The 15,719-nt window shown below is 36.8% G+C and overlaps 1 protein-coding gene across 4 annotated transcripts in view; it reads right to left on the bottom strand.

The window, feature by feature from the left end:
* The window catches only part of ANAPC10 (anaphase promoting complex subunit 10), a 44,982-nt gene that overhangs the window by 22,302 nt on the left and 6,961 nt on the right, over positions 1-15,719 (bottom strand). For all 4 annotated transcript variants that reach the window (XR_013929163.1, XR_013929164.1, XM_080393820.1 and 1 more), the window contains exons 2-4: positions 9,965-10,081; positions 7,883-7,973; positions 7,014-7,134 (exon numbers count right to left, since the gene is read on the bottom strand). Coding sequence is in view for 2 of the 4 variants with exons in the window: in XM_080393820.1 (XP_080249946.1) it covers positions 7,014-7,134; positions 7,883-7,973; positions 9,965-10,081 (329 nt within the window). In the remaining 2 variants the exon portion in view is untranslated. The remainder of the gene's footprint in view (positions 1-7,013; positions 7,135-7,882; positions 7,974-9,964; positions 10,082-15,719) is intronic.

Raw genomic sequence — 15,719 nt, forward strand, 5'->3', positions numbered from 1 at the left:
CCACAATACTAACCCTACTTTTTGAAAAAAACACCAATATAAACACTTCAATTATTTGGCACTCTCCTTCTCCCACACAGAGCACTATCTGCAACCTGCTCCTGTCTGCCAGAGAAAGGACCAGAATTTGTTGATAGTATTATTAGAATACAATACTGGAGGCTTGCATTAAAGTTTATGAAAAATTCTTTCATCATATTGGATGACAGTTTCCCTGCATTGATAATGTGCTTTTTTTTTTTTATCTGAAGCTTTTAGCCATCCATACCAGAAAAGTATTTGATAGAAGTAAAAGATAAATCTCTTGAAATCCACCCACTAGAACTTCATGCAGAGAGAAGAGGTGAAATGACGTAACCAAACACTCCCTACACAAAGCAGGTATTACACAGCACAACATAAGGTAGAGTCAATTTGATTATTAAATTATTTTGTCTTTTTCTCATTGGCAGTGGAGAGGAAAGCTCTTTCACTTTACGTGGAAAACCATACACGTTTTCTAATTCCTTTTCCACAGTGGGACTTAGATTGAACAATCATGAAAAAGGTTATAATTCCAGGCAAGGCTTTCACATACATGTAAAATTTTGTGCTTCAATCAGTTCCTAGCCTCCATGTACTTGAGTTCCCTTGAGGAAAGCTCTGTACTTCATCAAGTTCCTGCCTTCCATGGAGCTGCTGCCACTTTCTTTTACATGGCTTTTCCTCGGCTTCAGAAGGTAAAGTCAGACTGACAGAATTAAAAATACAGGGCCTCTTTAATGTACCCTTGCCTAATTGAGTCCCTCTGTGGCAAGAAAAGGTTCCTTCATAGAATTGTTTTTGAATGCTGGGATACAAAACAAGAAAATTTTTCTACATACAACACATACCACAGCATAAAAAAAACCAATGTTTAATTTTCCTCATTTTTTTTTCCTCTAAGACCCAACAGAAGACATGTTTATTTCTCTTTAAAGCAGCATTTCACAGCAAGGTAAGATAATGCGTAACAATTTTATGATGTGTGGACCAAAATAATCTTCCATTCTTCAGAATTCTTCTGAATCTAATATGGATTTCTATTTGTATACATGTAACTCATATGCACAAAAGCCTATTTCAACAACTGCATTTCTCACGACTGCATAGTAAGCTCCATTCCAACGTATTTTCATTCCAGGGTACAAAAAGCAGGAAAACTGCAATCCTGTTCATAATTTCCACAGTTCCAAGCATGTATTAGTTGATTTCCATAAGCATAAGAACAATGAGCAGGTCATATCATCTACCCTGATGATGACGATAGCATGGAACAGTGATGCTATGCCATTTAATTAGCCTTTCTTTTGTAGAGAGAGGTTCATATGAAGACCCCAGCTGGTGACTCACAAAATATCCTCTCTTCTGGAAGTGGAAATGTGGAGTACAAATCCACATCAAATGGAAATCACCCTGCTTCCTAAACTTGACTACTACCCTTGACATCAAACACAAGGCTTAATAACTAACCAATACCAGCAGATCATTCTACTCCCCTGGTTTGCAGATTTCCAGTACTGGTAAATTTTTGACGTAAGGAACAGGTACCATCTACATCCTGATGAATTAAATCCATACCCAACTAGCATAGCAGCAAGGTAACAATCAAAATGAACAAGCTTATGAGATGACCTAATCTGCAGAACATCCCAGACACAGATAAGACAGAATACAGTTTGAAATTCTATAAAACTAAAGCTTACTCAGTCTTTTCTTAGTATTAAGTGTACTTTGCAGAAAGCAGACAATATTTTTAATTGACATTCTGAACCCAAGCAATAATTACGGGTCAGAAATGCATCTTTCCTTATATGGAAGAAAACATCAGCATTATTTCCTCAAATTGCACCAGGGGAGGTTTCAATTGAATATTAGGAAAAATTTCTTCACTGAAAGGATGGTCAAGTATTGGAACAGGCTGCCCAGGGAAGTGGTGGAATCACCATCCCTGGAAGCATTCAAAACAACCATCTAGATGAAGTGCTTAGGGACATGGTTTAGTGGTGGACTTGGCAGTCTTGGGTTAGTGGTTGGACTTTATGATCTTAAAGGTCTTTTCCAGCCTAAATTATTCTATGATTCTAACTAAAGTACTTGAAGCCTAGTCAGGAATCTAAAAGTAGTAACAACTCAGTACTCCATCTTCAGAAGAAAGCAGTTTAAAATGCACCTTTGAGATGTCTGATCAGAGACTCGGAAGCAGTACATTTTCTTGATTCATTAGCTTGCAACAAGTCAGCACCTAACTGTTCCTCGGTATCTAAGTTTACTCCACATACAGAAAACAGGTTGAGATTGCCACCTGCTGAGTTTCAGAAAACATCTAGGAAAGTCCAGCCTCTCCGCTACAATCACTGGACATTACGGGAATAGAAAGATTACAATTGGGTCAGACTTCCTTAAACTTCCTCTCAGAAAGGCTTCCCAGTTTTGTCATTCCTCTGGTTGATAATTCCCTGTTCTAGTGCAGAATCTCTTAAAACAGTGAAGAAGCGGCCCTGTCCGTGGTGCTTGGCCACAACACCATGCCACCAGGGAGAATGCTGCGCTTGCCACAGCTCTGGAGTACCTGGTTACAAAACACCAGGCAAGACCAAAAGGGCTAGAAAACAAACTGAAAACAAAGTTGACAGCAATTCAACTAAAGACAACAAAAAGCTGAAACAAAGGACTCACACTGTTGCCAGGAAAGGTGTATTAAGGGCTCTCACCTGAATCTTCAAAGTCATCTTCAGAACCGAGTCTTGTTGAAAAGGCCAAGTAGGCTTTTGTTCCAGAAGAAAAGCATTGGGCAAGTCAGTTAAATAAAGCATGGCTCTTCCAAAACAATGTTTAATACTTTGTATCACTCTGATGCAAAGTTTACTACACAGGACCTCCAGTGACGAACTGTCTTTTTTCCTACCTAAGGGCCATCCTTCCCTGCGTAGTGGTAGAGCACGGCACGCCTATGAAGGTTGTTAACCAGGGGAGTTACCCTGTTCCATGAGCCTTGCTTCAGACTTAATGGCTTGCCAAGAGCAAACACCTTGCTTAACTAGGTTACACAGAGCCGCGATGCTATCTGCATATTTACTCTACTGCATAGGGAGCACACGCTCCCAGCCAGAGGCTTCCTGTTCCCCCTTCAGTGGGTTATTTCTGATCATTTCCTTTTAGGCCTGAAATTTAATAATCCGCATGGCAGGTAAGATGTATTATTACCTGTACGTTGTTTTTCAAATTGCTTACAAAAAGCAATGCCACATGCTAGCAAAGGTTTGGTCCTATGACAAAGCTTCCCAGTTTCTCTGAACTACACAAACAACTAAATGAAAAACACGTCCTACTCCAAATCAAAAAGCATGAGATATCCAAAAGCATGCTGGAGGAATTAACTCCTGCTGGGACAGGAAGGAAATTATACCTGTCTAGTTGCATCTTACCTAGTTAGAGCCAAGACATGTACACCACATTCTGTTGTCGAGTCCTCTACAAGGCACAGCAGAAAACTTTGTCTCTTTCAGTAGGGGTTCTGGCTCTTAAAGCAACTTTAATTTGGAAATTAAGCAGCAGTGGCTTCTCAATGTGAACTAATGTGATGACTAACTATTTCTAGAAAGTCTGACCCACACTTTCCCAATGTCTTGTGTTAGCTAGTTCTCCATCTTTGGATTTATAAGAGTTTACAGGTGTCTTGCTTTGCTGTGTAAAGGCCCTACATTATAGGCTGACAGCAGAAGCGATTGAAACTACTAGGTGATTATTACCCAAAACCCTATCTGCACTTAGCATCACAACACTTAATTTTTTCATGACAAGGTGAACTGCTGATGACCTAAATGTCTTGGAAGGCAACAAGCTGGTGACCATTATTTGAAGAGACCAGAGATCTCTTGCAGCCAAGATTTCACTCACATCCTTTGTGGCAAGTTATTTTCACATTGTGAGAAAGTGTAATTAATTTAAATCACATACTGAAGAGTCTGGATACTGATCCAGAAGTGCCTCTACGGACTACCATCCAGACTGTTTGCACCACTATGTGGGGGAATTCTGAGACTGGAAATGAGAAAATATCTGCTCTTCAAGCTTGACAGCTGTAATAAAAAGGCATTTAAGTTGGAAGAGGCGGCTTACTGCACACATCTTAACTGTAGTTCCTTCAGCCAAGCAAGGGAATAATACTGCCAGATTATGACAGCTATTCTCACCCATATAATGGGGTACAAATGACTTGTTTCTCAGAGGGGGAAAAAACCCACCAAAACTTTTATTCAGAAAATTTCATCTTACGTTCCGAAAAGAACATGCCTGCATACTAGACAAACTAAAGCTAATCTTGTATTAGTGATAAAAACAAGCCTAACAGCACATTGCATTATTTTGAAAGTTAGACCATTAAAAAAAAACCCCACATCACAGAACTTTCATTAGACACTATGAGCTGGGCAAGCATCCATGGAAAAATATAAAATCATTTAGCTGGATTTTCCACCCAGTTAATCAGTCCTGAAGCCAATGGAATCACTGTATAATTAAGCAGATTTCTCTGAAGAGCTCATAACTGTTCACACTGTTTTAACAACCTGCCTATGTGTCAGAGAAGCTGAAGGAAAGAGAAAGTTTCAGGATTGAAGAAAAATTTAAGTAACAACCCAAGTATCAAACAGTTTAAGAAATATGAGAATTGATATCCATATTTAACATCACAGTGGTGACAAAGTTAGTCACTAGTATTTTACAGCACTGAAGTATTGTATCTCATTAAGCAGCTTGACCGTAATTTCGTCTCAGTTTTGAAATAAAAAAGCATACGAGCATGTGGTATGCATAAGAATGACTGCTCTCATGCAACATATTACAGTCATATTAATATACTATAAAAGATACTAGTAACTTGTTTAATTTAGAAGTGCCCTTTTTAACCAAGTACATTATGTGTAAAATCCTGTGTTTAACAAGGAAATAGCCAAAGAAATACTGCCTGAGAAACTGCCTAAGACTGAATAGAATAAGCTTATTATACATTTTATTATAAGTTATTGTTTCTATAGAACCTTAACAAGACATATATCCTCAAAAGTGGAAGTTTACCACTGTATAAGAAACTTAAGCTATTGCAGTTACATGTATAATCCTGCACTAAACATTATTATAAAAGGATAACTGAAAGAATGGACAAGCACAAAAATCAAACTGCTAATTACAGACAACAATGACATCTAGTGGACACTCGGAAAACACACCCACAGCCCAACAAGGAAAAGATCATCTGCTGTTACTGTTAAAAAATGTGCAATTCCCAAATTGCTATGTTATGATTAAGACAGAATTTGCAGCTGATTAAGGTCAAAGTAATGTGATGATTCATTTCTTTCAAAAGAATATTTAATTTAAAAAAAAGATTTAGGATAAAGTATAGGTCAACACCTGAGAGATCACAGATCATTCACAGTATATAGATATGTAACAGATGCATACGTGTTTATTACACTTTCCATTCCCACTGCATCTAATACCTACTTATTAGTTGCTCTTGCTGGGACTTCAAACACTGAAAAAGGTGAAAACAAAAATCCCAAAAGTAAAAATTCAAACCACTATTTAGCACCTCCCTTTTCCTCATCATCCTAAGCCTTCTGTTACTGTAATACCTGCCATAAGGGAGGAAAGTTGAACCCTCCCAATATAGCAGTAGCTGCTGAGCTTCAGAGAAGAGCAGTCTGAAACATGAGGCTACTGTAACTCATAATTAGCAAAGATACCTGCTCATGAGTAGTTCACAAGGTAAGTTCCTACAAATATCATGGATTATTTAAAATCTGCTTTTACCACTTACTAAAAGGCTAGCAAAACTAAACAGTTACAGCAACTCAAATCTGATCTCAGTTATTCCATCAAAGAAACTTTTCCTAGCTAGAAGTGTCACCATGAAAAAAAAATACTGTTTTGACTATTACACTTACGTAAATAAAAACATTCACAACACACTACAAATCTATGTCCCATTCGAAGTCTTTAGCATCAAATGTCATATCTACAGAAATGGAAACTGGATTTTGCCTCATTGTTAAAAACAAGAACACTGAATCTGTTCCAAAATTTCTACATCTCAGTGACTGTCCAGTATAAAAAAAACACACTGCAAAAGATTAGAAATGATACTTATAAGTAAAACATCATTTATGAACACATCTGACCATAATTTACATTAGACTTACCCATTTTAATTGGTATCTTGCATGCTTTGTAGATCGTTATGGTAAAGCGAGTGTTGCAGTTCTGCTAGCTCTCACCATCAGTAGTGGCTAGAGTCAACTATTATTAACAAATATGTAGTAGATTCTCTAACCAGCAAAAAACAAGCAACCTTTGCATAACTGATGATAACTCATTATTAGGCTTTGTGTCCCAGTTTCTTTTTGCCAGGGTGTCAAAGTAAGCTTTGACCCAGATGCTACTAGTTAGTAAGAGTACACGCAGCTTCCCAAAAATGAAATCCAGACTCCAAAGACATATATGCACCATACACAGCCATAATTAAAACCTGTAGTTTTAAATTCTGATTCCTAGTGAGGCTCAATAGCGAGCAACCCATTCACAAAATAAAAAATGCATGAATTTGAGTTAAGTCTAAATATCTAAGTATTTAAAAGCTAAGTTTCCCTTTTGATATATGCAATGCATAGGGTTTGCAGATATTTTAAGCGAGATCAGCGTTTAACCATTTTTAACAGCCCTGTTCTAGAAAACCTCAGTCTTTTATTCCATTACAGGTATATCAAGTCTGTTCTAGAACCATGTTGGTAGCGGACCCTGAAGAAAACCACAGAAACCAGCCTAGTAAATTTGCAAGATAAAAACTAAAAGCAAGTATCAAAATTAACCCAGCCATTTCCCCCCTTCCAAGCACAAGGTCATATTTTACCTCCAAAAACAATTTTACTACATCAGATGTCCTAATGAGAGAGGACTATTTTAAGACAGAAAGCAAAGCACCATTGACCTACCCGGATTTCCTGGAGATTATGAAAATTATTTCCTACTCTGACAGAGATTTTGCTTGGAGTGTAACTTTCATCAGATTTGTAGTCTGCATAAATACATAATGTCTTCACTGTTGTTTTTCTTCTGCAAGAAGCAAAAAAGCTATGTAAGCATCATACAGGAAAACATTCAGGATAGTTATTACAAACTAGCAAAAACCTAAGGATTGAAATGTTCTAAAACTTAACACAAGTGTGTCTACTGATTTATAAGAACTCCACTGTTAAAGCAGCTAGGTGTTTTTCCACATTGCTATGCACACAGAGTTGATTTTCCCTGCTCCCCTTTGTCTGCCTTCAGAAGTGTCAGTATAACACAAAATACAACAAAAGGCCAAATGCCAACTTTCATGTGATAAAGCATGTTTAGCTTATCAAATATGGGCTCTATTACTATACCAAAGAGTCCTTCAGAAAGCAAATAAAAAAAAAAAAAAAAAGGTGACAAACTTCTCACCTCAAAGAGTCTGGTTAAAGAAAAAAGACTGAAAGCATCCTACACAGAACAGAACAAGAAAAGGTTTCTCAAACCTACCCTTCAAATTACACTCAAAGACAGAAAGTCAGGACAAAAATGTCACCTTAGGAAGGTAACTGAAACTGTTACAAATTACATACATAAAACCATTCCTTTTTGTTCCTTATTTAGGCATTCAGTAACCATAACATTTGCAATCCTCGTTTTTATAAACACTATCTAACTGGCTTCTTACCAGTTGGGTAACAGGATTAACCCTGGAGTCCTTGCACTTCCAGAATTCCTATATTGGTGAACAGTAATAAATACAAAGTTACACAGAACACCCTAACCCATACAGAGTAATTTTTAATACCTAAATTGGATGTTCACCAAATGAGGCTGTGATCCATCTGACTGCCAGTAAGTTTCTAGATTATCATCTCGTAATTGATCCACTCCAAATCCTAAGAAAAAGAAAATGTAATAGTCTTGAATATCCCATTTCTGTGATGCAGGCACCACAGATACAACTTTTCTTCAGCTATTACAAACCAAAGGATGTATCCTCAGTTTTAACATAAGGAAATATTTCTAGATAGCTGAGTTTTGCCTATGGTTTTGTGACCAAAACTGCGATGTGAGAATCTGTCAAAGTTCATTGCTTGAGTGTCTTTATATTCTTATCTCTTGCTGAAGTCTGTGGGGTTTGAAATCATTCAACATGTCCTGGAATATCAAATGGTTAAGTAGTAATTCATACTAATTGCAAGAACAATACCAAATGGTTAAGCTTTTCCACATATTCTATAATCTAACTGCTGAACTAAAGGAAAATTGTTATCAGAGACCATTTGTTTATTGTAACATTTTAGCCAAATGAAAAATTTTCTTTTCAAATATTCTCCTGAAATATTTGTACCTTTTCAAGTTGGTGACTAGAACAAGAAATAGATGCAAAAACCAGTATTCCTGAAAGTTAATACTGCCACATTAGAAGAAACAACTCCAAATCTTTTTTCCATTCCCTCATTATTTGTCTTTTGAGTAATCACATGCCTTTGTTTGCCCACATTAGCTGCAGTTTTAATTCAGCTGTTTAAGTTTCATCTGCTACAAAAAACTGTCTTCACTCTGAAGCAACTAAACTATGGTATTTTTCTCCAGGACACCAGAACATCAGACCGAAGCCATTCAACGTGAGCTCAATATGGTGGCATAAAGGGATCATTGACTGTAGGCTGCAGCAAGATACCAGATCAGTTCCCAGCAGATATTTCTGAAATAGCAACTCACCCACCTCAGATGGAAAGAATACAGATTTTCAGGTATTTTGAGCAGGTATAAGCTATCATTAACTGCACCTCAAGACCATTTACAATAGTCCCGTTTCACTTGCAGGATTTAGAGAGCTACAATATAATAGCCAAGCCCACACAAAGTTCAGACAGAATGTTTAGGTCATCCAGCTGCACGGCTTTTCTAAGTCAAAAACTGACGATACCCAGGAAAAATGCCAAAGCATAGTAACGATTGCACAGTGCTGGGTATGTTTCTGCTCACATGTTGTGTTTGTTCACTGTGCAAGTAAAAAAAACTAAATCAGTATAAAAATCAGTAAAACATCTGTTTTGTTAATATGAGATATTTCCTCATTGTAGGATATTTCTGATGTAATTATCACTTTCATATTGCATCAAATATAGACTAGGCACAAATCCTTCATAGTGGTGTCCTGGTTTCAGCTGGGACAGAGTTAGCTTTCTTCTTAGCTGGTGCAGTGCTGTGCTTTAGATTTGGTGTGAGAACAACGTTGACAGCACACTGATGGTTTTGGGTGTTGCTGGATAATGTTTATACCAAGTCAAGGACTTTTCAGTTTCTCGGGCCCTGCCAGCAAGAGGGCTGAAGGGGCACAGGAAACTGGGAGGGGACACAGCCAGGACAGCTGACCCAAACTAGCCAAAGGGATATTCCATACCATGGGATGTCATACCGAGTATGTAAAGCTGGGGGAAGAAGTAGGAAGGGAGGGACATTTGGCATTATGGTGTTTGTAACCACGTAACCATTACACATGATGGAGCCCTGCTTTCCTAGAGATGGTTGAACACCTGCCTGCTGATGGGAAGTAGTGAATCAACTCCTTGTTTTGCTCTGCTTGCATGTGCAGCTTTTGCTTTATCTATTAAGCTGTATCTCAACCCACTAGTTTTTTCACTTTTACTCTTCTGATCCTCTCCCCTATTCTGCTGGGGGGGCTGGGGGGAGTGAGTGAGTGGCTGCATGGTGCGTGGTTGCTGGCCAGGGTTAAACCACGTAAGTGGCTACCCTTATACTACCAGCAGTTTTACTGCTACACTCTGTATGTGTGTTTTCTTATCAAAACGTAAACCATTATATATCCTAATAACAAAAGTGTACATTCAGCTTTTTACATTATTTGTTGTGCTTTTACCTGGCTTACAGGATGAAAGAGACCAAACTGCTTGTGAGCCTATTTCTCTAACAGTACCAGTCCTCTCTAACTGCTTTGGATCAGCACCAGGTGGTGTCTTGTTTGGGGTAGTCATTTCTAGTAAAAGAAAACAATGAGTTAGTTGATACATTTTTAGCTTGATGGGAAAATTAAAAGGGTTATGTTCATTCATATAGACACTTTAATTCTTTGGCCTTACACTTACATATAGTCTTCAGAATATGTGCTTTATACATGTCTACATATACATTTTTACATGTCTGTAGAATCTTTTATTTATGTAGATAACAAAATACAAGTAAAAAAATTATATCTTTAAATAAAAGGTTCCACATACATCTCAATTTTGTGTCCTTAAAAATTCAATACAAACTTGGAACAATTATAAGACATATTGTACATTCTAATTCATACACACAGAGTTAGTCAGGGTTTCAGGGTGGGTTTTTTTTTTTTACTTTTTTGTTTGTTTAAGAAATTAAAACAGATCTTGTTGATTTAAAGGCTAGCAATACAAATTCGTTTCCCCTTCACATACACTTAAAGGGTTTTCTTAACCTGTAAGTTCAGAAGTCTAATCAGAAGCTAGAGGAAACCTGTCCTCCTGGAGACGCTTCTCCTTAAGAACAGGAAATGAGAGTTCAAACAAATTGAGTAGTGTCTAATTTGGTAGGGATTCATCATTAACACATTTACCCATGGTCCACTTCCTTAACTTCATCTGGAATCATTAATCTGTGACTTGCACTGCTCAAGTTACCACATTCAGCCTCAACACCTAGACTACTGCTACACATACAACATAATCATGCTGGATTTCACATATTATGGAGCACTTTACTACTCCCTAGACTTTTTTTAAAAAAGAAAAAATTCCAAAAGAAGCGTAAGTTCCATGCAAGGAACTACATTAAAGTTTAAATTTTAATGTAAAACACTCAAGAGCCAGGGAATTAAGAGTTAACATCTAATCCTTTGTTTACATGTGTAACATCATATTATGCTCTGTTATTCTTGGGGAATGTCTTCCTGCCTAGACAGCAAATGAAGTATCCAACTAGGCTGGCGTCCACAAGATCCAGACCTTAACCACTACAGAACTGATAAAAGGCAGAAACAAGACTTTCTATGTAACAACAACACTGCAGCTAAAAACTTGTCTGACACAGGAAATCCGAATTCTGTAATGCACATCCCTGTCCATACCAAACATTTTCTATTGGTCCTTGGATAAGTTTGGGGTTTTTTGTTTTTCTTGTGCAAACAGACTTGAGAGACTCCCAGGTTTGGGGTTTTTTTTGCTGCCTTTGCATATACAAGACTGCAGTCCTGACTAGCATTAAAAAAATCTGAAAAAAATAGTTACATGTACAGTAAAATTTAAGTACTGACAACAGCAAGCATCACAAAAATCCACAAAGTCCTGCTCAAACACCATCCTCAAAAAAGTCGGTTGAACACTACACATAATCCCACATATATCACATATATATTCATATACTCACAGATATACTAATCTTAATGCCATCCAATCAAAAAACTTCATGCAACAAGATGTTTTAAGTCCCTGCCCATGCAGAAAAGTTGTTAAAAAATAAGCTATTAAAATTAGACAGGCAATTAATTAGTCATTTCTATAACAATACACTAGCACAGAAATCTTTCCTAGTCACTGTATTTAAATATTACATTCTTCGTTTTAAAACCTTTATCAGATATTTACAATAGACTCTTTAAAATGTAGCTGTTCTCTATTGATTTGGCTACACCAAAAACCTCTGTTTCCATAAGTAACTTATTCTGGTTACTGCTTAGTACAACTTTAATAGAAGTGACAAAGGCATTCTAATCTTCTAAAAATGTAAAACAATTTCAGAAAGACTTACAAAACACTTAGTTCACAGCTACCTGAAAAAAAACCCCAACATTTTTCAGAGTGGTTTGGATTCACGGAACAGACCTTCAAAAAATCATCTAGTCCAACCCCATCCTACAACAAAATTGAAAATATGTTTATTAAGCATTGGGAAGACTTTTCCCAGACTTATTAAAGCTCAAATCACCCACTAGTCCAAACTGTGCTATTACATTTGTGACAATAAATCAACTACGAGAAGTTGAGCTGCATTCATGTTAAATTCTCAGATTTATATAGAAACCAAAAATGCCTTTCTTAACACCTCTAAAATATATACACAGAAAATCCAACTTCACAAGGTAAGGCTAAATTATCCATTTGATACAAAACATCTCTCGAGTATCACCACTGGCAAGTCTTCATAGTCCTTCATTATTTTGACTTCAAGAGAAAAACAACAAAAACCTCCAAGTCTGATAGTCACACCTTCATTCCAAGAAATAGCTATTGTCAGATTACTGAAAAAAACCAACCTTAAGACATAAGGTGTATACAAAACATCCCACCCACCAAAATAAGGTAAATCACAGAAATTACATTTTACATCTAATCATCTCAGAAAGTTGATTATGCATACTTTTTCAAAAAATTACTAGAATTTTCAAGTATGCAGAATCCCTTAAGATTAAGTTGAAATGTCTTATAAGCTTCAGTGTACACAGGAAAGTTCTACACAAATGCCAAGATTTGTATTGTACTGGTTCACAAAAGTTTGAGACACAGATTTTGAGGGTCAAAAATGTACAGCAAGAAACGCCATCCAACTTTTACTATCTTAAACCGAGCTCATTTCCTTCTAACAGGCAAAGCTGCTCAGAATCCAGATTTCAACTCCAAACCACTGCTGACACACAAGTCAACCACAAATTGTACATTAGTAATGTGAAAAACTGAAAGCCTTTTATGTTTGAACTCATGAATTGAACTAATCAAGTCAGCTTTTCATGACAGAACTTCTGTTTAACCAGCATAGTTAGTAACAATACATTCCGGATAGTTTTGCTGAAGGTTCCCAATACTCCTAAGAATTTTAAGAGCAGAAAGCTTTTACTTTACAGCAGTACTAAGGAAAAATAATACTACAACAAGCCAGCTCACTCAAGTGAGACTTTTGGACATTTTACTAGCAGAAGTACCTCACTTTGCACAAGACACAAATACTTACCATTAAAAGCAATTTAAGGCACCAATAAAATAACAAAGCAAAATGTTTTCTTAGATCAAGGAGACAATGGAATGAGAATCCTTATTTTTTTCAGGTTGTGTAAAAATAAGTAATCTGCCTAGAAGCCCTTCTCCTTGACATGTGCTGAAAAATGGAAAGACACACCTCATCTATAGAACCATTGGCTGGAAGCATCTCCAATTTTCCAATTCAATTATTCCAAAAAATCATTAATAGGCCGCTTTACTCATGAACAACATTAACATATATGTCTCAATGAGATGGGCAACATCACACTTTCATTTTGCCACTTCCCACTATATGGTATGCACATCCTCTGATCAAGACAAGGCAGCAGCTAAGCTCTTCTCCACCCCTCCCTCCCCAACTCTTTATCCCTCAGCATCTTCCTTAGAGATGTTTGCTCTTATCTAGAGAACACCCCTGTGGAGTAGCAGCCATTAGAAATGTTTTAACAAACATACAGTTTATAAACAGAGTGGAATGGATTTAAACAGTTCAACAATCTACCTTTCACAATCAAGACAGAGAGGTCACTCTCAGTACACCAGCGGAAGACATTTTTTTAAAAATGCTTACTTGAAAGCAAAGCCATCACTAAGCACACCCATACTCTGCTGCAACATACTGAAGAGAAGATAGAGCATGATACATTGTGGTTCTTTCCTATTAAAGCTCCATAAAAATCCAGGCTCAAGGAAGCTTTTGCAGATTCCAAAGCAGTTTTCTTAAACTAAAATTTCTAATTCCACTATGTTAGTACACACAGGGCTGTTTAAACACACACCTGTAAGGACCTGTGAGAGACCAGATTGTCCTCAACAGATGCCAGCTTCAGTGTTTCTGTCAACATAAAAGCCAAATGTTTCGCTTTAACACCCAACCTAAGTATTACCTTCTAAAAACAAGCATTATTTCTTCTCTTGCTCCAGAGAACTCAAAGACTAAATAATCACTAGCCTTCACATAGCAACCCTTTTACAGATGTGAGGGCACTCATCAAATTTGCTTAGTTTCTTCTTCACTAGTGTGCCCATGCCTTTCAAGGTTCTCTCAAACCAAGTTTTATAAACCTCATATTCTTGCAGAGTCTAGAGATCTGCATACTATGATTAAAAAAATAGCCATACCACTTCAGCTAAGGCCCTTAGTTAGAGCAGAGCAATCACTTCCCTTGTCTTTAATCACATCTGTTAACATACCAAAATAACATTTGTCTACTTGAAAGGACATTACATTATTGATTAATATTTGATTTCCTATACACTGCAGCACTCAAGTACTTTTTGGGGATACGGTTTGCTGTTCAGTAATACCCTTACCACTACTCATGCCTTGGATTTTTCGTCCCTTTGTTCACTTCCTCCCTCAGTTCCCATTAACTAAGCTTAATTACACTGATTTCCAATCTGCTATCAATCTTCTCAAGATAATTTTGAGTTCTGACTCTGAGCTGTACAATCCTTCCAACTCCGCAACATATCTATTCCGCGTTCACCTTTACAGAAAACAATGAAAATACATTCAAAGCAGAACCCGCCAGAAAGACATTTAGTGACACTCCTGTTTAGAAGTGAACTATTTACAAGTCAGCTTCAAACAGGAATTTTTCAACCAGCTGTAGACAACCTCAAAAACATTATTTTTAGACGACATTTCAGTAGCTTGTTTTTAACAGTGACCCAGAGAATAGCAGAAACCCTGTAAAACTCAAGACAAACCCCTTATATTCCTTCCTCATTAACTGCATTGGTTATTGCAAAAACAAGTTTGATCCAGACTGTTCTTAACAGACAATGAACTAGTTTGGTTTGTTTGCACATTGTTTTTAATTGTCTTCTACTTACCAACAAATTCTCCTCCCAAGCCACCTCCCCAGAATTTTTCAGGGGATCAAAGCTCAGCTAGCTTTGCTTTTTTTTTTTTTTTTTTAAACTATTACTGACTGCATTGCCTTCATATTTCATTCAGTTTTAGCAATTACCTGGCTAAAACTTTTCTATCAAAACCAAACAAAGGTTGCACTGACCATTACAGCACTTTTGCAACATCCCTGATTTATAAGGCTGTTTTTCGTTCTTCTTAAGAGAAAGGGATTTCATAACTTTTTTTCAAACCTAAGGATTCTCTGATTTTCATCCTTACATTACTCATTTTCCCTCACAAGCTCTCATTTTCTTTGGATGGCCCCTTGTTGGTTTAAAGCTTTTAAAGATTTCAAGATATATCTGGAAACTAGTCTCTTACTATGCTTCCTGGGTTTTATCCAGGTGGAAGATTGAACAGTAACATTGAACATCGAAATTACTAAGATTTAATTAATATTTAACAATGATAGTGTGCATTCAGTAGCAATCTATTTCAACAACTAGCTCACCTGTACATTTGATCTCTCATATTATTCTCTCAATACAATTTTAAATACCTATTATTTTTACTCTGCCTTCAGTATATTGCTTTAAGCCTATTAGTGAAAATTACCTTAAGTCCTTCACTGTCACAAATATATTTCACTAAAAATAAGGTAATCAGAGCAACGGCACAAGAGAAGTACATTACCAGTTTTATACATATATCCCTAATCAATCTAAACGAATACATTTTTTACAAACATATTTTTGTACAAGCCC

The sequence above is a fragment of the Falco punctatus genome, assembly GCF_963210335.1.
Source record: "Falco punctatus genome assembly, chromosome: 1".
Classification (NCBI taxonomy): Eukaryota; Metazoa; Chordata; class Aves; order Falconiformes; family Falconidae; genus Falco; species Falco punctatus.